The 23,819-nt window shown below is 37.0% G+C and overlaps 1 protein-coding gene across 1 annotated transcript in view; it reads left to right on the top strand.

Annotated features, from left to right (window-relative positions):
• The window catches only part of LOC150090729 (fibroblast growth factor 1-like), a 29,489-nt gene extending 6,584 nt beyond the window's left edge, over positions 1–22,905 (top strand). Inside the window, exons 2-4 of the mRNA XM_090379740.1 lie at positions 1,891–2,131; positions 16,541–16,644; positions 21,814–22,905. Coding sequence (XP_090235866.1) covers positions 1,891–2,131; positions 16,541–16,644; positions 21,814–22,011 — 543 coding nt within the window. The 3' untranslated portion in view covers positions 22,012–22,905. The remainder of the gene's footprint in view (positions 1–1,890; positions 2,132–16,540; positions 16,645–21,813) is intronic.
• The last annotated feature ends 914 nt before the right edge of the window (positions 22,906–23,819 follow it).

Here is a 23,819-nt window from a genome sequence, read left to right as displayed (position 1 = left end):
CGTACATAACAAGAACTGTACAGTATTTGTATGATACAAAGCCGTGTGAGCACAGAGAGCTCTTTCCTTCCACCATAAAATTCGGAGAGTTATAGAGTTTGTCTTTGGAATTTGTAAGATTCCTTCATCCCACAAAGGGTAAGTCCATTAAAACGCATAATCTTGTCTCCAGGAAAGTCGTTCCAATGAATCCATACAACAAAAATCCCGGTTTCATCTAGCTGAATGGCAAGATTGCTTACAGCTTTATGATGCTCGATGTAATCTATTCGTATTTGGCAACTCTGACCTCGATATAACAAACTAGGGCATGACAGCTTCTATAATTCACCTACAGATTACGGATGATCTTTACCCCAAAATATTCTCTACAATCAAAATCATCATCGGATCCACTGTTCCAATTTATTAAGTATTTTCCTTTGTTTATTTTGCCATCACGTTTGTTTGTTCACATTTCGAATGGTTTGCACAACTGTCATCCTTTTCATTCTCCGCCGTCTCGGATGCAAACTTCCTCTACGATGTCTGGAAATGTGCCAGACTGTTGGCGCCACTCATGGATGTTAGAGGCAGATACTGGTGATCAATACAGCTCAGAAATATGAAATGTCAGTAACTGCTTACACAATTCATTTTACATCTTCTCTCTCTCTCTCTCTCTCTCTCTCTCTCTCTCTCTCTCTCTCTCTCTGTGTAATCGTTTCTTAATTACTTTCCTCTGCCTTTAATCACTGCTTCTTTAATTTCTTATGCTCTTAATCTCTCCATATTTCTTCCTTTTCCTTTATTCCTCCTTTATCTCCTTTTACTTCGCTCCCAGGGGTATATTTATATATTCACAAACCATCGCTCTCGATTTTAGCTACATTCTAGCCCTACAACGTGATACAGGGGTAAAATATTAATCAAAACAAAAAATATATCACAGGAGGTAATACAGTAAAAGGTACACATTTTCAATATATCAATACGATATCATTATGATTACGATAAAAATCATTTAGGATTTCCTTGAATTGCTATCACAACATGGTCATACTCGTGCAAGCCTGTTGGGGGAAAAAATATTTGGGTGATGAGCAGTGAATCTGTGAGTCCACTATTTAAAAAAAAAAAAAAAAAATGTAATATCTTACATAAATCTCCTGTCTACACGTTTACTGTAAATAGCTTCCATAATACATCATTTTATGATATATGACTGTTAAACCCTTTGCACTGTCCAAAAATCATTTAGAACGTCCCTGCATTATTTCAACTCGATCTAAACATAGTTTTGGAGTTGTTTACAGTTGGCCACAATGATTAACCGTTGTGTGCCTGGCACACAACAGTTAATCAACGTGACCAACTGTTAAGCATAATTACCATTGCGTGTGGTCAAAGAATTAAATAAGTCTCTCTCTAGAGAGAGAGAGAGAGAGAGAGAGAGAGAGAGAGAGAGAGAGAGAGAGTGAGTGAGTTTACAAATGCTTATAACCGTAAAGAACGAAACAGCATGGAAAGAACTTCCACGGACCAAATATTTAGTCGTGCTGTAATTAGGTAAACCACACTACAACATGCGAAACGAGAGACTGGGCAAAAGATTGGACTACACGGTGTGGTTCAAACTAGATGAAATGCGTCCGCACTGCGTCCATTGGATGTTCATATGTAACTTGTAATGTCAGTTTTTAACGTCCGACACAGCTGCGCCACCCACGGCCGCGTCTTTCAACGAGATACGGTTGCTAAGGAAATACGCCCGCATCATTGATAAACGGTATTTGTGTGAGGGAAGTCCAACACACGTAATCGTGGGAAACATTCCATTCCCTTGGCTAATCTGTAGCTATAAAGTGTTCCTTGCAGTATTGCTTGTCTAACAGTTCAATTTGTTTGCAGGACGACATGGCTGCCGACCGGAATGGCGATTCGTCCTCCGATGCTACAGACGACAGCCAGCCAAAGGCGGAGGCGTTCTTAGACCGCCCGCGTTTCGTGCCAGAGTTTCTTGGTGGCTCAGGGAACGATCTACCTGCTCACTTTGGAACGGTTAAACAACTGTACAGTCGCACGGGTTACAACCTGGCAGTGGCACCAGACGGCAGGGTATTCGGCACAAATGAGAAGCACAATCCTTATGGTAAGCATTTTGTTTATTAGGTCGCGTTGTGCGCAGGCTTTTAATGACTTTCGGGGTCATTTCCCCCAGAATAACACTGTAATCGCGTTGGGGTGTACTGTATTGGAGAGTCGTCTCGGTACTTTATTAAGCAACCAGGACGCACCCTGTCACTTTTTATTATTTTTATAATAATGTAGATAAACCTATCACTATATTTTCTTCTTAAGTTGATTGAAATATTTACCGAATAGAGTTAAAGCAGCTCCAATATGTCGTGCTTATAAATTGCCTGTATTTTAGGCTGTTTTGAGTGGAAGGAAAAACTGGCAGGTAAAAATCCATATTTTCAGTTGAGACCGGCTAACTACATCCCTCTTTTAAGAGAATATGTAGCAGACAGGAGGGTTTCTCCTGTCTGTGACGTAAATCCAACCACGCACCTCTTCCAAAAGAAGACAGGATATCTGCTACGCTACAAAGCAATTATGAACTGTAAAAGATTAAAATAAAACAAAATCTAGCAACGTTGTAGCATGAACACATATTCAGGAGTCCTCCGAGCTTTTCGTGCAGCGCTCTTTCACAATAATGCCTCGTTTAGAATTATTTATATTAATTAATCATAACAAGTAATTAAATAGTAATTAAATTATTAAATATAACATTATATTAATATACTACGTACGTTAGCATGTAGTACTAATTCCCTCACTGACGAAAACTATTAGTCTCTTAAGTAATTCGTAAATTAATTAACGTTTCTCTGCACACGTGTATTTGAATTATTCAAATACACGTGTGCAGCTTATATTTTATACAGAACTCGCTTCACTAACGATACCAGTAACGAATTAAAGCGAATGAGGTGGCACAAAATACATGTAAAAAGAAAATAAAATGGAAGAAATTAACATACAGATTATATAAATTATAATAATTTCCATTTGAAAAGGAAGTATTTTCAACTGAATCGTCCTCCGTAAGAGTATACACTTGTCACTCGTTTGGAGAAGTCTGGGTTCGATTCCCGTCTATGACAGGAAGACTTTCTAAGTCTTCTTCAATCTAGGTTGTAGTTAGCGGAAGGAGTACAGTTTTCCAGTAAGTTACTCCTGGTTTTTCATCCCGCACAACATTCAAATGGGCCCGTGAACACGCTTGTACATATCCTTTTATGCATTTTTTCGACCAGCAGGTTCAAATTGCAAGGAGTAAAAGCTGTGGTCGTGGGGCGCCTCCGTAGTCAGGTGGGAAGGAGCAGCAGTGCGTAGCACACGCTTCTTGATTAGACCGGGGTTCGAGCCCGTCACCACCAAATACGGAGGATGCGGAAAGGTCAGGGAATGACCACCACATATTCCCGGAGCAATATGGCCTTAGTTGCTAATGCTCCAAATAACTAACTAACTGTCGTCGTAATACTTAAGACAGAACAACCTCCTTTAACCACAAGTTTCTTGAAGATAGACTTATAAACATACGCCTCAACTTTTAAACAAATAAAATCTGGTATTTCATTACTGTCTGCTATTTATTTAAAACTTTCTTAATCGTGGTCAGTAGAACACGGGTGATCTGCGAGTACTTATTATCCCCGCATTGGTCAAAGACCAATAAACTGATTCTGTTAAAAACAGGAGAGTTATATTATTTATTTTTTAGATAGCTGTCGGTGTCAGCCTAGTCGGTAAGACAGATCGGTCATATACCCCAGGTCTGGGTTCCGAGACCTGAGTAATTTATAAAGGCCTCCTAAATCGAGGCTGAAGTTAGTCCATCTGGGACGGTAGGAGTAGCGTATTCCCCCTGAGTTAATCCACGTTTTTTTTTTTTTTTTTTTTTTTTAGCCCACACAACATGCAAATCGGCTGGTGAATACACACTTCTGCAGACATAATAGACTTAAAGAGCACGCGCTTGGGGACCTTTAACACAAATATTTATTTTTCATTTTTATAGACGTTGCCATTATCAGTATTTCTCAGAATTCAGCCAATAATTCTCCATAAATTATAAAAAATTATAAAATCGAAATGTACAAAAGATATATGAACGATGTAGACGGATAAAATACAGATGAATAAAAAATGTAGATGAACAGGCTGTCCTTCCTTACTGCATCCCGTAAGAATTTCGATTTGTATTAATAATTAGTGCGCATTTCCAATATATACAGTAAATAGTAAGATTTGGCTAAGAGAATTGGGCAGTAGAATTCGCGTTATTAAAAATTTAAAAAAAATTAAAAAATAGCCTGTGGTGCTGAACCAGCCATTTTAGCGTAGACCGAACAGCCAGTGCAGTGTTCAGAAACACTCAATTGGCAGCAGCAAACAACCTCCCACCCGGCTGCAGAACATTGACAGGAAAAGCGGATTTTTTTAACTTAAGACTAAATACCTTTTAATTATCGGATGGGTCATAAAAGATGGACCATACTTTGAAACTATACCTACTGTAAACTTTTGTTTATATAAACTGGATACGAATATGCAGACAAGAAAAATTCGTATTAGTACAATTTTTTTTTTTTTTTTTTTTTTTAATAATAATAAAAAGTGCGCTCAAGGTCGGTCCGAAGTGAGGGAGTCCCACAAATTAAATTCAATATAAAAAGTAATCAAAATACATGTATTTGAATGGTTCACTCTTAACAAGTTTTTCATAATCTGTTTATTCGGTCTAATCAAAATGCAATGCAGCAGTTACAATATCATATTAAAGGGGTAGTCAAACTGAACTTCACAGCCGTATAAAAGAGTATTTGGAATTAAAGAAATCACAAGGCATACACGAGTTTTTACATAAATATCCGAAACATCGATTAGTCGACCAAAGAACTAACAGCAAGCACCGTCCAAACTGGATTCCATATTCTCTTTATTTTTACATAACAGTAAAGTAGATTTAACTTGAAGCTAATGAGAACGCTGAACTTGCTGTCATTTACTATGATGCAGTGATCAAGGAACTGGATGCAAAAAATAATTTTGACATCATATACTTGGATTTCAGGCGAGCTTTTGATACTGTTGAACATAAAAAAAAAAAAAAAAAACTGCTGTGCAAACTAGAGCAATGTGACATTAAGGGCAAGTTACTGCTATGGATAAAGGGATAGTTGAGTGGAAGAAGAAGACAGAGAGTGGTTATCAATGGGCACTGCTCTTTGTGGACTAATGTCATTAGTGGAATTCCCCATGGTTCAGTGCTGGGTCCATTGTTGTTTTCAATATTTATCAATGATATTGATGTAGGTATATCAGGTTAAGTTTGCAGAAGCTACAAAGGTTGACAGGGTAATTAACGACAGTCATCACGGTGAGCTACTACTACACGATCTAGGAAAATTGGGTCGATGAGCTGAGAAATGGCAGTTGAAGTTTAACATTGACAAATGCAAGATACTGCACGTGAGTATCAGTAACCCCAGAGTAATCTATCAACTATGTGGTACTACACTCAGAGTAGTGGAGAATGAAAAAGATCCGGGAGTAACTGTGCAGTCAGACATGAAATTCTCTGAGCAATGCAGACATGCTGCCAGGGCAGCTCATGGGGTTTCGTCAATGATATACAGAAACTTTGCTAGCAGGGGTAAGCAGGTGATCATCCCTTTGTATAAGGGCATAGTTAGGCCGCATCTTGAACTGTATACAAGTCCGGAGGCCTCACTTTAGGAAGGATGTAAATCTGCTGGAACAGGTGCAAAGGACGACAACCAGTTTGGTGAACGGAACAAAAGCGTGCTCACACGTAGAAAGGCTTCAATTCTGCAAATTGCAGCGTCTCGAGATAAGCAACCGTCCTTCCTCTTCAAGTTGAGGAAGGATGGTTGTAGGGTAGATGTGCGAAGGTTTTCCTTCAGCGAGCGGCGGTTGATTGTTGGAACAAGCTTCCATCTGTTGTTGTGGATGAGTTGAATAAATTCAAGGGAGAATTAGACAAATTCTTGAATGGTACGGATGGATAAACTGGTTTTTTTTGTTTGTTTTACTTTTCTTTTTTTTTTTTTTTTGGCTGATGCTATATAAGCTTGCATCATTTGCCATTTTACTACTACTACTATTTTAACAGAATTCGTTGATAAAACTTTAAATGTGAAGAGTTTTATTCCTTTTAAGACCAGTGACATAACTGATTTTTTTTAATATAATAATATCTTTATTGTAAAGTTCACCGGTACACGCAGGTACCATGACCCTACAATACCCTTCACGGCACCATTCCAGGGGTTAACAAGCGGCAATTGTACTGTATTATACTGTTGTAAAACTTTTAAATATTTTCAAATTCGGCTCTTTTATTATTTGAAGTGTGGCTGCTGATAACAGAAGTCTAAAGTGCGCATACTAGACCACATTTTAGTAATTACTTGATTTGTCAGTTTGCGATAACATCTTATCACCTTCACTGACTGTCCACTCAACAAATATCGATTTATGGTAGTTGTCATGTTAACACGACACCAATGACATTAAGAGTAGGAGATCTGCAGATTTACTTAACAAGTACAGGTCAATGTTGGAAAAAAAGTCGTGAGTTAGGGTTAAATTTGAGTGTCTGCAATTCTGCCCAGACACGATAGGAGGGAGTATATGATGAGAGCCTTGTCAATCAATTCGGCCCTAGAGGGATTGTGCAAGGGTCATGGGGTAGAATTTTTTTCAGCGTGGTCTGTGCTTGTTAACAAGACAGACTGCTTCTACAGGGATGGGAGACACTTACAAAGGGTGCAAGAGTGTTTGCTGATGCTATCAAGGCAACGTTAGGTGGATCGGAAAACTGCTGGTTTGGGAGGATTCACAGACTAAAAGGTTAAAAGCAGCCGCAGGCAGAGGTGAAGGTGATTCTTGCACTACTTCTATTACAATGGGCAGCGGCCTGGAGCGAGAGGTGCTGTGGGTTTCAGGGACTGATGGCAGTCGTCATGAAACAAATAAATACATAGGATGTGTTAGGGCAGGAGTTGGCAACCTGCAGCTCGCGAGCCGCGTACGGCTCTTTAACTTTTAGCCCACATGAAGCAAAGTTTGAAATGGAATTAGACTTAAAAATCAAGGTCATGTGGAGCGAAAGACTAAAAATGCCTTAAAACTGAAATTATGGATTTGGAGAGGCAAAAGGCTGCCCTTGCAATTCTACATAAATGGATACCGAAAGATGAGTTGAAAGTAAGATCAAATTGTGATCGATGCGTGGTGTAGCTAATTGGCCACCCCTAGTTCAGTGGCGAAACTACAAATTCTGTCTTGCTGGAAAACAGCAAGACAGAATTAGCTATCTGTTGGAAAACAGATAGCTAATTTTAATGAAGATAACGTACATACACTGGTGCAAGGAGTTAACGACTTTCAGGCCTTACAAGAGTATGCAAATGCTGTGTTCCCTAAAAGATCTATCATACGAAACCTCACGGACATTGAATTGGCCGTCTACAACCAGAATCTTCATTGATTGCATCAGGGCTTGGGAGCTTCAGACCTGGAAGCTTTTGGTCGGGTCTGGGGCTCCTGGGCATGGACCACTTAAGTGGGTTTTTTTTTTTTTTTTTTTTTTTGTTCGGTTGTTGTTCAGTTCTTGGGTTTGGGTGGCCCAAGGCTGGACAGCTGGCGCTCAACAGTCTAGCACTCTCTCTGTTGAGTGTTTAATTGCGCTTTGGCGCTTCAGCTTTTAAAGATAGAACCAGGTCCGGCTCCACATACCAGGGATGGGCATCAAATTGCAGTTGAAGAGTTCAGCTGCTTTCTGATGGCAAAGTGACCTGACATAAACAACATACTACACTCACAAACATTTCTCTTATATTTACTTTTATTCTTTTCTATTCAAAATTTCTTGTTTATACACTTAACTTAAATTTTTTTTTTTTTTGGTTTTTTTTTACTTTATTTCTCTTTTCAAAAATATGTTTTGTCTTCTTATTTCTTAGCTATCTTTTTATTTATCAGGTCCACTTTACAGATTTTCTGTTTTAAATGATTTAGGTGGAGATGGGCATTTGCCTGGGAACCACCCTGAACCAGTATACACACACACACACACATGACCCTTCACCCCAGCAACAGAGAATCTTGCAGTAAGGTAGTTTCGCCATTGCCTGGTATACACCTTATTAACGTTCCGCTTAGTAAACTACGTGCATAGTTATTAAATTAATAAATATTGTATATGTTAGTGGGATTCTCTGGATCGTAATTAGGATCTCCCGAAATCCATATTTTAAATAAATAAATGCAGAATCAAAGAAATGATTCTTCGGAAATTATAGCATTTGAGATAACTGGAGATTTTGCTACAGTAAACCCTCGCTAATCCGGTTACAGTTAATCCGGATCGAATTATGAAAATTCTGTTCACAGTTGAGTACTTTGAAAGACACACAGGATTTAGGAAGGCAGATGAATAACTCTCACTGCGCGCTGATTGACTGTGCAGAGAGAGATGGAACATACATTACATTGTCTTGCGTGTTGTTCAATACTGTTGTTGAACAACAGTATTGAACAACAGACGGATGCTATTGCTTATATCGCTTCATTTGCATACTTCTTTATACGTATACAGTTAGTTAACATATTTTCTATAATTATGAATTCTAAAGAATTAAAAAGTGAAACAAAAAGAAAACACTAACTTGAAAATGGTATTCCTGGAAACAAAAATTGAAGAATTTGGTATTGGCCAACAGGTTGTATCAGATATTAAAAAACAAAAAGAATCTATAAAGACATCCCTTTAAAATTCGATGTGGGGAGTGATAAAAGCAGTGTATTAAACAGAGAGATATTAAAAAAGCCAAAATAAATGTTTCTGAAAGAAGCTGTATTTAAGTGGTATTCACAGCAACGTTGCGTTGCTGTGAATTGCGTGGTGTGCGACGCCAGCGCCACCTGATAAGTGCATAAAAAGACAAAAGACAATTAACAACATAAAAACTATTGTCTTTTTATAGTTTTTAAATAAAGGCTCTACAGTGATTTTGTTTTATTTGTTTTCATCAGTACTGCCTATATCATTAAATTTTCCATTTATTTGTGTTCTAAGTTTTTTTTTTTTTTTTTTTTTTGTCTTTTAGGACTATCTTTTGCTTCACTAATCTGGATTCTCGCGTAATCCGGATGACCCCTCCCCCAATTACTCCGGATTAGCGAGGGTTTACTGTATTTCGGATTTTCATCCCTAAAAATAAGCAAACCCATCATAGAATACACGCCAGTTACAAACACAATACGGTGACACCTCATGGCCTTAGTTTCTTCGGATAAAATTCTAAAACAACTCCGCCCACTGCGATCAATAATGAAACAAATGCGGCGTGCTATAAAAAATTAAATTATCCATGTACATACCGTACGTTCTTGTTGCAAAAAAAGATTCTCAATCTCTCTCTCTCTCTCTCTCTCTCTCTCTCATACTTTCCATCTCTATTCCTTGTCATCTCTGTGTAGGAGGCACAGATGAGGTAATTGTAGGTATCTTATTTCTAGAGTGTGGAACTATACTGACTAATTCAGTACGCACAATTCAGCTCGATACTTGCCAAGCACTCGAATTCATGCACAATTTAAACGAGGATGATGTCAGAGTATTTGGCAGGGCAGCCTAATATGATACTCGCATATTTCTAAATTTTTAAAGAGAGCGTGTATAGAGTGGTAGCTATCAGAAAAGAACCACGTTTTACACTACGGCGAAGATCAGTTATCCTCGCCTCCCTTACTAACGTGTAAAACACTGTGCGTGCGTGTGTGTGTGTGTGTGTGTGTTATCAAAAATAAATCTTGTGAATGGGTCAGGTCCATAAGGTTATACTTATATGCCAATTCAAAGTTCATTTGTAGGAATCTGTATGCAGTTTTGAATTATAAATGACGGACAAAAGCATAAGATAAGATTAAATTCAATTCCTGATATGGTAGGTACAGTGAAAGAATAGGTGGGATATATTTATCACGCAGGATAGGGTCGGATCGGGTGTTTTTAAAATGACCGCTACGGCCCACAAAAGGGTTTTTTATTTTATTTATTTATTTATTTTTTTTTTTTTTTGCCGAGATGTGATTTTATGTGGAAAATTGCGAAAGACCTGCAATTAATCACTATGTCGGCAGCCAGGACAGGCATGTGTTTAAGAACAGAGGTTTAGCAAAGGTGGTGCGACTGGTATTCAGGCACAGGACACAACGAGAGTTGTTTGATCTCGTTCATCTATTTCTGTCGCATCTAACACAACGAAACCATATAAGCGTAAAAGGGGAAAAACATTTGATTTTCTAACAAAGTACGAAATCGGGTTGGAATGTATATCCTTAAGTGTTATCCTCTCCGTACCGGGTGAAAAAGCCTGGGTTCGAATCCCGTCAATGACACGAGGAATTTTTTTTATTTTTTATTTATTTAATTTATTTATTATTATTTTTTTTTTTTTTGGTAGTTGTTGGCGCATCGGCTTCTGTGGCCATAATGCACCTCCCAAGGTTTTTGCAGTACTTTGATCCAAGCCCGAAGCGGGATTCGAACCCGCGACCTTTGGGTTGCCAGGCAGGCAGGCACTTTACCCACTCGGCTAGCCCGGTCGGCAGGAATTTTTATGGGTTTTTCATAATGTGTGAGTTTCTCAGGCGAAAAGGCTACATGGTCTTATATCCCGAAAGCTCGGCTTCTCCGTCCAACAAATAGGCAAATCGAAGAGAGAACACACGCAATTTACAGATACAGTACAATATACTGACGCTTCATAGCCTCAGTTGCTTTGGCGCTTAACACACAAATTATAGGACGGTGGAATTACTGCTACATTGTGGTGCAAGAAGAAAAGGTGAAGTCAGCCTTTTACACTGCGCCATCTTAGGACCCAGTATTTGATACCAACTAACCAACTATTATTATTTTTAGGCCACCCGAATAATTAAATTCATCTGCCGTGCTGTGTGTCTTATGTCTGTTAATTGCGTGTGTTCTATGGCCGATTTGTCTGTTTTGCTAGACGAAAAACCCCAGTTTTTGTAGGAAAAAAACCTTGCTATCTACACCTGAGACCGACTAACTCAGCCACGGAGTGAAAAACCCATTAAAGTTCCTCACGTCATCGACGGGATTCGAAACCAGGGCCTTTTCCAACCGGTGTGGGGAGGACGGTGATGATACCACTGTGCTACCCTGCGCAGACAGTATTTGATGCCAAATACTGGACGGAAAAAAAGTCTCAAAAGCAGCTAACCATATGTGAAGCACAGTACACGAGGATGTTGTTTGTTTGATTTTTAGCGTCAAAGCAACTAAGGCCATGAGGCATCAGTATAGTGTCTGAAATGCGTGTATTCTATGGTCAGTGTGTTGTTTTGGTAGATAACCCAAGGTTTCTGGGGAGGAACATACAAACAACATCCCAGATCGACTAATTCAGCCACAATGCAAAAACAGCTTATAAAAGTCGTTCCCCCCTCCACATCTCGACGGAAATCAAAAGCTGAAAAATGACAATCGTAACTACTGTGCTAACTGCAGAAAGCCTTCATAAGAAAAGGCAGAACGGAAAATTCGTAATATTTTAGGACTGTTTATCATAGAGACGTTAGAACCAGTTTCATCAGTCAGAATGCACGGAGCGCCTTCAGTTTTGGATATGAATATGTGAAATATGTAAAAGGAGCCGCACTGTTGTTGGATTTTAGGAGCATCAGCGACACAGATCACATTGTTCTCTATGAGCCACAGGGTTAGTGTTTTGATTGTTTGTTTGTTTGTTTGGGGATTTTTTTGGCGCATGGGCGTCTATGGCCATAATGCGCCAAGTGTTTTGATAACCACGTCCTTTACTAAAAGTATAATGTAGAGTAAGGTTAAGACCAATAAGCCAGACACTAAGCGGATTTTCAGTTCTAGATCTTCCATGTTGCCTTAGAGTGGTCAACAAAGCTTTTAAACCACCACTCCTTTATTTTAAAGTTTTTAGTTTCATTACCGGCTTTCTCGCCATCTTAAAATTGGCAATCTAATCCTTAATCCTTAAGATTCTCCTACTTCCATAATGTGTGGAAGAGGTCTGTGTTCCAGTCCCGTCTACTCAGGAGGAACTTTCATGGGATGTTTTTTTCACTGCGGTAAAGTTAGTCCGTCTCGGGCGAGGGCTGCATAGTTTTTCTCCCGGGAACTCGAGTTTTTTTATCCAACAAGAACGCAAACCTATCTTAGAACAAAAGCAATTTTCAGCCTTACACGTTTCTTAAGCACTAATTGATGTTTATTGTATTAAGTTCTTTTGTTATATTTTACAATATTTTGAGCAACTAATAAAGTTTGTAAAGACATCTCAGAGTACATTACATTTGAAGGCTACCTAATTAATAATAAAATTCTCCTGAATTTTATTATTAATTAAGTAGTGTTCAAAAGGGAAAAAAAATGCAATGATCAAACAGAACTATTTTACAGCAACTTACGAGTTGGGGGAGCATCACCTTCAACCCTTCTAAAAATCTGAGTTTTAGAAGGGTTGAAGGGTACAAAAGAAATAGATAAATCATATAATTAACTAACTAGATATAAGCTTAAAGGCATCCATATCACACACCCACATACACAAGCGTCATGCCAATTTATCACTTTAACTCGTAATTAAGAAAATTTATCTCAAACTCAGCTGAGAAACAGCTCCACTACAAAATGGAACGACTTTGTCTTTTTTTTTTTTTTTTTATGTAAACCCCAAAAATGAGAGGTATTAGAACCTATAGTATTTAGTACCGTGCTTGAGTTGGAGGTTGAGAAGAGGAAAGAAGATATTTGTTGACATTGGACTTGAACTTCTGTAGACTGTAATTTTCAGGAAATACGTATGAAGGAAGGAGGTTCTAGAAAACGGCAGTTGAATAAATAAACGAGGAAGATAAAAAGTTGATTCTGTGAGTTTGAAGTTGGACAGTAAATGGATGTTGGCTGGTGGCGGCACGTGTTCGGACTGTTTTGAAAGAGAGAGCGGGAATTATAGAAGCCAATTCAGAAGAAGTATCTGTAGAAGAGGCATGCAGCAGAAACAGTACGTCTATGAGACAGCGAGTGAAGAGACTCTGTTAGAGATGAATCATTAATTAACCTAACTGCCCTCTTCTGAATGGAATCAAGAAGCCTGAGAGAGGTTTTGGGGGCACCACCCCAGATGTAGGAACAATATTCCATGGCAGGGCGGATTGGCGATTTATAGAGAGTGAGCAACTGTTTGGAAGAGAGGTAACGCCGAGAGCGAAAGAGAAAACCAAGTTTTTTAGATGCAGAGGAAGCAATATTTTTAATGTGCTTGTGCCAAGAGAGAGATTAGAAGACAGGATAATCCCCAAAAGAGATATATCATTTTGCCTAGAAATCGGAGTGTCACTAAAGAAAAGCATAGGAGCAGAAAAATCCTTTTTGCGAGATATAAGACAAGACTGAGTTTTAGAAGGGTTGAAATCAACTAACTTGTCTTTGCCCCACTAGAGAATTACATGAAGATCGGCATTTAAGGAATTGGTAACAGATTTTCTAGAAGTTGAAGCTGATTGAGCAGGGCAAGGTTTCTCAAAATGGAAAGTGGAATGCAGTGTGCTATCATCGGCAAAACTATGGATAGGATTTCCAGTCAATGGAAGAAGGTCATTAATATACAAGAGGAAAAGAGTGGAGGAAAGAACTGAACCTTGGGGGCCACCGGCATTAGTGGAGAAGTCAGAAGACAGAGAGCCATCTACCATCACCCTCAGTGAACGATCAGAGAGAAAACTGCATAACCAATTACTTAAAACAGTTGGCAAACCATAAGATGGAAGCTTGTTTAGAAGACCTTTATGCCAAACACGATCGAACGCCTTTGAGATGTCAAGAGCAACTACTTGTGTTTCACCGAACCTTTCCATTGAATTAGTCCATAAATAGGTAACATAATCCAGAATATCACTCGTGGATCGACCTGACGGAATCCATCCATACTGGCGATCGTTGATCAGACGGAAGGTTTCTAGGTAGTTTAAGAGTTGGCGGTTAATTGATTTCTCCATTACTTTAGAAAGAGTAGAAGTAATTGCAATGGGACGATAATTGGATCGGAGGGATTTTTCACCCTTTTTAGGATGGCTGGATATGAGCAAATTGCCAAGCAGAAGGAAAAACACCTTTGGAATAAGAAAGTGAAAACAGGCAGCAAAGAATAGGAGTAAGTTCAGGAGCACAGGTTTTGAGAACAAGTGGAGAAATACCATCGGGACCTGGAGCTTTCTTAGCATCAAGATTCGTAAAAATCCTTCTGACATCCTTTTGACGGAAGACCACAGGAGGCATTGAATGCAGTGTGTTGGGAATGGTAGGAGGTGTTTTACCAAGATCATTAATACATGAGTTGGAAGAAAAATGGGATGCTAGCAGGTCCGCTTCATCCTTGGCTGAAGTGACAACAGAACCATCTGGTTTAAACAGAGGTGGGAGCAGAGATGGGCAAAAGTTGCGGCCAATAGCTTTGGCAAGAGACCAGAATGCTCGGCTACCTTTAGGGCAAGAAGCACGTTTTCTACTCTTAGTCTGTTCCAAATCTAGTTTGGACTGATTAATAACTGCTTTACAATTGTTGCGAGCTTTGGTGTAGGCAGAAAATGAAACTGAAGATTTGGAAACAAGCCAATTACGAAATGCAACTTTAATCTCTTGAACAGCCTTAGCACATTTATTGGAAAACCAAGGTTTAGATAAAGGACGAGATTTTAAAGTGGAGTGTGGGATAAAGGATTCCATTCCTGCAAGAATAATTTCACTGACACGATCTGAGCAAACGTTGACATCAGAAGTTTTGAAACAGTAATCCGACCAAGGAAAAGAAATCTCGCAGGTCATCCCATTTTGCATTCCTGTAGTGCCAAACAACACGAGGTTGGGAATAGTCTAATAACAAAGTAAAATAATGACAAAACACGTTTTTAAATTTGTCTTGGTCAACAACGAACTTAACCAGGAAGCATTCGTTCCTTGAGAACAAACATCTGCCTGCGTCCACGGCTCTGATAGCCAAAATATTTAAGAAACCCTGCAAGAGAAGTTTACTTTTAAAAGGGAAAAAAAGTTTCTGCTTTAGTCTGCTTCTTGTAATTCAGTTCTCCGAGACTAAAACGTTGAAGGTATTCCTTCAACAGTTGTGGAAATGCGCAACATATCACCAGCACCAAATGTCTCGCTTAGACACAAATAAACAGAATGTCCATCAGGAGTTATTTCCATTTAGTTCCTTCTTCTATTTTTGGAATAGCGAAAATTCCTTCTATTTCTGGAATTGAGAAAATTTCGTTAAATATACCACAAATGTCCTTGAAACATGCAATCTCTTTACAGTTTTTTTTTTTTTTTTTTTTTTTCACTACAGAAAACCAAAAGCCGGTTTTTTGAAATTACCATTCATATGTAAACTCCATAGTGGCGCTTATTAGCAAAAGATGAGGCTTTCGAATTTATTTTTCCTTGAAACATGTAAATCAGGTAAGAAATAGGTTTTGAGTACTTTTCTAAAACAGTTCATTTAAAACTTGTACTCCTGAAATTTATACTGAAATGCTACTTTTGTTAATCAAAATTTAGTACTGATGAAGTTCATCTAAGAAAGATAAGTTGATATCTTTTCTTTAAGAATAGAATAGCATTTGGTAAACCGTACCATCCATGAGGAGTGGGAGCCCACGCCATTAGCCCAGTGACTGCTGCTCTGTCTACTATCCGTCCATTCTTGGAACATCTTAATTACAGCATTCCGTGAACAGCCCAGTTTCCATAATATTGCCGCTCTTCAATTGACACCCGACGATCATCCCTTTTTCAAAGTCCATCACACGTCCTTTGCCCATGTCAATCAAGAACTTCGTACGGACCGCATGTCACGAGCCTGCAGAATCACATTTACCGGTTCTCACCGCGACACGTATGTACTACCAGGCGGGGAGGTACAGTCGATTGCTAAAAATACGGCAGTGGTCATAATGTTTTGAGCGGACAGTGCGTATGCCAACAGAATTCTGCAAGGAATTCTTGAAATGAAGCAGGAAGGCTCGCTGCTTATGTTACAAATTTCAGTTTAAATATCATAATTCGAAAACTATTTATACAATTACTTTAATTTAAACAGGGCAAAAATAATTAAAACTATTTAAATAAAAAAATCGCAACTTTAAACACATTTACAAGACAAGATATTTGCTTTTCTTTAATTGTTTACATTTGTAGTCGAGAATAACACTGAACAAATACTTGGTATTTCTGGTATTTCTTTGGCAAGCACTGAGCATACCACATTATCAGTTTATCATAAATTATGGGCATTTCAAGGTCCAACAAGAGGTAAGTTGTGATTTCTAATTCATATGTCGTGTTTGCTTATATGACACGTTGATAATCTCTTGTTTCTTGTCCTTGCAGCTGTTCTTGAATTTTCTTCTTCGGATGTGGGCGAGGTCCAATTAAAAGGAATTGAAAGCCAGCTGTACATTGCCATGAACGAGGAAGGACGGCTGTACGGACAAGTAAGAATAGTTTTCAAAACCAACTATTATAACAAACTTCTCTACAAACTTCGGGTAATGAATCGCACACTGTTTGCAATTAACTTCATTGTCACACGCTATCATTATTTTTGACATCCACGATTACGGGTCACTAAAATACAGTAATTCCGCTCACTTTCATTCCGACAATAAAATATTTGTTAAAAACTGAAATGGTTTTCTTAGTCATTTCTGAACGTAAGCGTTACTCCATGGCTGCTGCTGCTGCTACTGTTTTGACTGAAATACTTTGTCAGAGGCATAACAACCAATTCTGGACCACAAGGAAGCTATATGTTCTCTTGGGGTCAGAATTGGATAGCAGGGTGAATCTCATAATGGTTATTATGCGGTCCACCCTACTCTTCACCAATCATACCAATAATTAGTTTATTTATAAAACTAATAAGAAAGAATTCATGTCTTGAGGGAAAATGTGTCACAATCATAATATCAATTATAAATTATTCGCGTCCCGTGATCTGAAATTAGTAAACATTTCAGATCACATTCAAAATAAAAAAAAATTCTTACTATTTTAAATAAAGGATGCGAAGTAATGCTGAAATTAGCAATAGTAGAGGAATATGATGCAAAAAAAGCAAGCTTATACAGCATCAGCCAAAAAAAACTTTCCATTTCACCTATCCATTCACTCCAAAAGTTTGTCCACTTCTTCCTTGAATTTATTTAAGCTATCAACTTCCACAATGACAGATGGAAGTTTGTTCAGCAATCAACCACTCGCTGACTAAAGGCAAATTTCCACACATCTATTCTACAACTGTCTTTCCTCGATTTGAAATTATGCCCCCTCAGGTTCGTAATCTGAGCTAGAGGAAGAATCCCGTCGGCATTGAGCCTGCTCAAACCATTCAAGGCCTTATCCACCTCAATCAGATCACCTCGCAGGTGCCTAGTCTCCAGACGCTAACCTCGTTTGTGACTTGATTACAGACTAGCTTATATCTACCATAGGCTTCTGTGTCGCCTAATAATTTATATGCATCCCCTGCATTTTTATTCTTTGTCACGCGTCTCATTAGTTCATCTGAAGTCCATTTAGGCCTAAACCTTGAATTGAATAGTATTTCTTAGTTGGTATGAAAAGTCTTATCTGTAAACCCCTGGCTTTTTAGCCGTGAAGGGAAAGTGCAACACTATTTAACCCTCTCTCTCTCTCTCTCTTCCAAGATTAATTCCTTGAATGCTTCCCATTTAGAATTTGCTGTTGGTAACATCGTCAGTTGGAAATAAACTTAATCAGAATTAAGTTTCCAACCCAATGGAGGGCTTAGCTACGCTAATTAAAATGAAATATTTTTCATTTTATGTGAAAATTAAGTGTAAAGTGATAACTAACTTGTTACTAATTAATTACTAATTAGCCAATAATATATAAAAGTACTGCTTGCTACTTCACAGCACATACAGTCACTGGATAAAAAATTATCCACCTGTGTCATTTTTCAATTAATAATATGTAGTCCCTCCTTCAGCACGAATCACTTCATGACTTCTCGTTAGTAGGGATTCATTTATACCCTCTTAAATAATTTATATCAATATTAAAACATTCCGAAAATTCATTCCGTAATTCATTCAAGTTTCCTGGATGCTGTTGTGTTCTCACTTTCCGTTCAAGATATTCCCATACGTTCTCTGTAAGATTTAAATCTAGTGATTTGGCTGGCCAATTTAAAAGCCCTACCGTTCCTTCGTGTTCCCTGTGCCAGTTTAAGACAGTAGAGATCCTATGAACCGGAGTTGTTATCCTGCAATACGGCAGCGTCGAAATCATATGCCCATCAAATGTTCAGCAGAGGACACAACCTGATCATCCAGAATATTTGCATAACTAGCATGATTCATCCTGGTTAGTATTTCAAGTAGAAGATCCAATTCATAATACTGTAGTTAAAACATCCCCAAAGCACTGACGCACTTTCACACTGTCTGGATGAAATGCCTCATTGTTTCTCCTGTGACCTTGGTGCCTGACATCTTTACAGTTCAGGCAAAATTTGGATTCGTCAGACCACATCACGGCTTTCTAGTCATCAACAGTCCATATCAGCCGGACTTTTTTTTTTTTTTTTTAATGAGCAACTGCTAACGTTGGTTTCTTTCGGGTCCTTCTCCGGACATCTGTTATATACTTCTCTTCGCAGTATTCTCTCAGAAATTGGCAGATGAGGTCTTACTAGATGCGATATTCGTCGCCGATCACGATCTCTTAGCTCAGACTTTCGACCACAGTTCTGCCGCTATTCCTTAACTTTTATTACTGTTCTTTCTGAAAGACTAAAAAAATTAGATACTTCTCTAACAGGATGTCCTTAAGATCAAGCAAATTCTTGGTCGCTCCCTTTTGTTTCAGCATGCAAGCATAGAAGATACACATGCTCAATCTGTTATATACCCTAAATACCACAAATAGCTAATTTTTTTTGTCTGGTTCTTGCTGTACCTCATAACGTAGTATTCACACAACTTTTTGTAATACAGTATTCGCTTATTTCTTCTGAATTTTAATAAAAACTGAAATGCAATAAAAATTAATTACTAAAATTAATATCCACTTTTATACCACATGAAATTAGTAATATAGTTAATTAAGCTTATAACCCAAACTTAACCTTAAGTCCACTCTCATACCACGTGAAATTAATAAAATACAGTAGTATCTTGATCTTATAGCCCAAACCACTGTACACTTAAGGGTGTACAGTGGTTTGGGCTATAAACTTAATATACTATATTAACCATATTATTGATTTCACGTGGTATGGGTGATTATTAATTATAGTAATTTTCCGTGATTTAATAAAATAAAAAAATAGAGAGATATATCATATTGTAAAATGCCGTCAGCATTTTTGTAATGTACTTTTATTTTCTCCGAAATTTCAATAAAAATTGAAATATAACACATATTTCACGTTTTTGCTGTGGTTAATACAAGCATATAGTAATAATTCATATAATTTTTAAAATTCATAATAAGTTAATATGTTGAAGATCAAATAAAATACTACCCATAACATATTATGCACAAGGCATAATATGTTATGGGTAGAAATTAACTATATAATATCGGTGTAAATACACCATAGTTTACCCATAACTACATACGGCATCGTTTAGATTTTATCTCATATTGTGGCTACCTTCAACAACGAGATACCAGGTATTGCACTACTTCAAATAACGCTTCTCTAGTAGAGGAGACTTGCCGTTACACTACGTATGTAGTTAACTTATAGGTAACCTGTGGTGTATTTACACCGATATTATATAGATAATAAGTTAATGTACGCAGTGCGTTACATCACAGGCGCGTTAGCAAATAGTAATGATTCATGATTTATAATTTTTTAAAAAGAGCGAAAAGCGACGACTTTTATGTGAGAACCGAGAAAATTTCGTTTCTACGCATCCTCCACATTGCTCATTCATTCCTAAATCCAGCCCATGGCAACAAAAAACACCTAGTGCTTCAGATAAAAAATATGGTATGTGGATAGCCTATGTGATGTGTATGAAAATTATATAACTGCCAGATTTCTATCAGTCCAAATTCAATGAAATTTCGAAACACTCAACAGATCATTCCAAAAGTAAAAATATAAAATTTTATGAAAATTTATGCACTGCGAGTCGAGTTATTGCAAGCGTACGGACAGACAAAAAAAATAATAATTGTCCGATTTTAATGAAATTTGGAATGGAGTTTAGAAATCTCTCTAAAAGGCCAAATTTAAAATTTTATGAAAATCCATCCACTGGGAATCCAGTTATTAAATGAGGACGAAAAAATAAAATAAAAAATAATAATTTCTGGTTTTCTATTGGTCCTATTTTAATGAAATTTGGAATAACTCGACAAATCTTTTTAAAAGGCCCAAATATAAATTTCATAAAAATTCGTCCCCTGGGAATCTAAATTTCCATTGGAGAAATCAGATAGAAGGGATTTAAGTCGTGGCGGAAGCGTTATCTCTGTCTCTCTCGTTTCGAACATATATCACTCTGTTAGTGGTATAATAATAAACAGAAATAAAAATAACCTCTTACATTGTTCTTCAATTCAATAAATTAATTTTTCTCTCTATTTTTATTAATTTAAAATTTTATTGTCCAATAACATCATGCCAAACCTATTTAATGACAATTTGTTTCTTCACGTATATTTGAACCATTTAATGTGCGGAGGAACATGTCCTGCCATAAACTCCAATATCTGCTCGCGTTTTCTCTGAGTATAGCAGTTCACGAGGCACACGTGGCTCATTAAATAATAATATGCAGCCAAGAAAAGTTTTCAAAAATGTTCACAGTAGTGGAAAAATAGTTTTCGGACATGTTCAAAGTAGTGGCAGCTGACTATAGTGTCACGTCATTGCCACAATAACACTGAAAAAATAAAAGTAAATCCTTTTTGTATTTATTACTGATTTGTGTTTATTTTGCATTTATAACAAAACAACTGATGGTATAAACTATTGAATGTTACGTTACGTAACGTAATCGTATTCGTAAAAACAGCTAAAAGGGATGTGGCACTCTAGAAGTGGCTCTCATGGTGTAGAATATAGCAAATAACACCCGCATGCGCAATGTCACGCTTCGCAACTTCTTATTCAAAGGATGAATAAATGTGCCAGAGCTACAGTGGATCTACTTTCTATTCTCCGTGCTTTTGTTCGCGTTATACGATAATAAACTTAAAATGAAGCAGTCCTCTACCTGATTTAAATATCTGCAATATTCTACATAAAAAAATATATACATATATATATTATTATTATTATTTATTTATTTTATTAGTTGAAATAACCAGCAGCCGCTACTGGTTAAGAGAATTAAAAACAGTTTAAAAGAATAGCGCAATCAACTACAGCCAAAAATAGTTTGCAAAAAGAACCTTCCTTATTACCATCATTCTATTCTGCACACTTTGAGGCTAAAACGCACACAGAACTGAGCATAATCAGAATCTGAGAAAAACAGTATTACTCTTGGTTTTCCATTGCAAAATTTTTATCATTCTGAATTGGTTATATTCAATTGTATTAATTGAACTATTCCCCCATCCCCATTTTGCTACCCTTTTTGATTTATTATACATTTTTGTTCCTATTTCAGGCTGATCCCTCTTCAGAAGACACAGTTTTCTACGAAACTTACCAGGGTGGATACAACAGGTATTTGTCAAAGAAACATGAAGAAAAGAAATGGTATATAGCAATGAAGAAATCTGGTAAACCAAAGAGGGGTGATCGCACGGCACGTTCACAGAAAGCGGTGCAATTCATCCCTAGACCAGCCTACCCTGGAAACTAGTCCATTGAAAGGCATATGGATTTTAGTAAGAGACGTTAGTATTTATCTGTTATTTAATAGCAAATTGCAAAGCTTTCTTATGCATACGTAGCTGTTCTCCAAAGAACGATTCATGTTACTAAAGTAATATGAAGCCGAACATAATTTAAACTTTTGATGACGTCATCAGAGACAGCGTAATGTGTAGGAAGGAGGAGAACAGAAATGAGGCTGTTGTTTAATGGTTGTTACGAAAGACAAGGATTTAATCTTATATTACCTGTTATTTGTCTCTCGCCTCCAAATTAGAAATCTTATATCTAAAACTACTAAGAAGTAAATTATACCAGCATGCCAATCCAATATAATTAATTTTCTATACTTCTACAAATTACTGTTATTTATTTTCTCCAGATTGATGTTATATGCTTTTAACGAAATAGCAGACGATGAAACATAGAATAATTTGGCATTTAAATGAACTTGAAAAAAAATACACTAGCATTTATGAATTTTATATATTACAAACTTTCAAATATAATTCTGCAGTCAACACATAATCGTACCTTGTATTAAATGCAGAATAAGGAGTAACGTCGAGATATTGCTTCTCACTACCTCTAAAATCAAAGTATGGGACCAGATTGAATGCACCTTAAAAGAATATTAAGCGTCACTGCGGAAAGAAATTAATGGAAGAGCACAATAGCGCCATCTTGTTGATGTTTGACTAGAATCAGAAATATGTTTTTGCCTAACTATTTATTTTTGAACTCGATATTTATGTGTTTATTACAGCTTACAATTCAGCAATATATAATAAATATTTTTGTTTGTTGTTGTACAGATTCATGTATGTTGTGTAGAACAAATTGGAGAAATTCTCTCGACCATTTTAAATCAGGTTAGTTTCATGTTACGGGTTAGTTTAACGTTGTATCAAATGATGAGAAAATAAAAATTCCTTTCTCATTAAAATTAAAATTGGATATGTCTTCATTTCAATTTCCATAATGTGCTTTAACGTTCATTCTAGAAAATGAAAATTCGTATGGCATATTAAAACCATAATTATAGCAACAAAATTTCATTAATATATAAATCTTAGAAAAGAAAATCCCCTAAAAAGGGAATTTAAAATTTAGTTCATCCTGTTAGTTTCAAAAATAATAATGACTCAATACAAAGCAGGATATTATATATTTGAAACAAAAAATAGATGCTTTATGAGGAAATTACTTCAGTGAAACCCTGCGGATGAAAATTGCTGCTTATCAAACCAGTTACGCAACATTTTCATAACTGCAGAACAGGCGCAATCTTTATTTCATAGGTAAAAACAAATCCTCACGTCATATCGATGTCAAGAGTTTAACTCTTAGTACAAAGGGAAGCAGAAGCAAAGGTCAAATATCAGGAACTATACTGTTATGCAATCTATAAGCATACCGCTGGGGAAAAAAAATAAAGAAACTTTCATTTGTACCGTTACATATATATTACTTCACGATAATTTTTTTAAGTACAAAAGAATAACATGTCATTTATTACAAACTAATATAAAATTATCTTCATAGACTGGGGGATTTTTTTAATATTGTAATCTCCCCTAAAAGATTTTCTTATAATGACGTTTCCAGTTTATGCTACATTATTTCTCTTTTTTTAAAGGGAAAAAGCCTGTTATGTAACAGGCTTTTTTCCTTTTCGTGCAACAACCTTCTCGCACTCATCATGTACTATGTAAATTACTGTATTATGCAAATTGTGAATAGAGCCCTTCAAGGAAGAAAAGTAGTAAAAGTAGCATTTGTATAGAAACAAAGCAA

This window comes from Mastigoproctus giganteus, chromosome 1 (assembly GCF_048544385.1).
Source record: "Mastigoproctus giganteus isolate SK-2022 chromosome 1, ASM4854438v1, whole genome shotgun sequence".
Lineage (NCBI taxonomy): Eukaryota > Metazoa > Arthropoda > Arachnida > Uropygi > Thelyphonidae > Mastigoproctus > Mastigoproctus giganteus.
The sequence above is the reverse complement of the archived record's forward strand: the minus strand, read 5'-3'. Positions and strand labels throughout refer to the sequence as shown.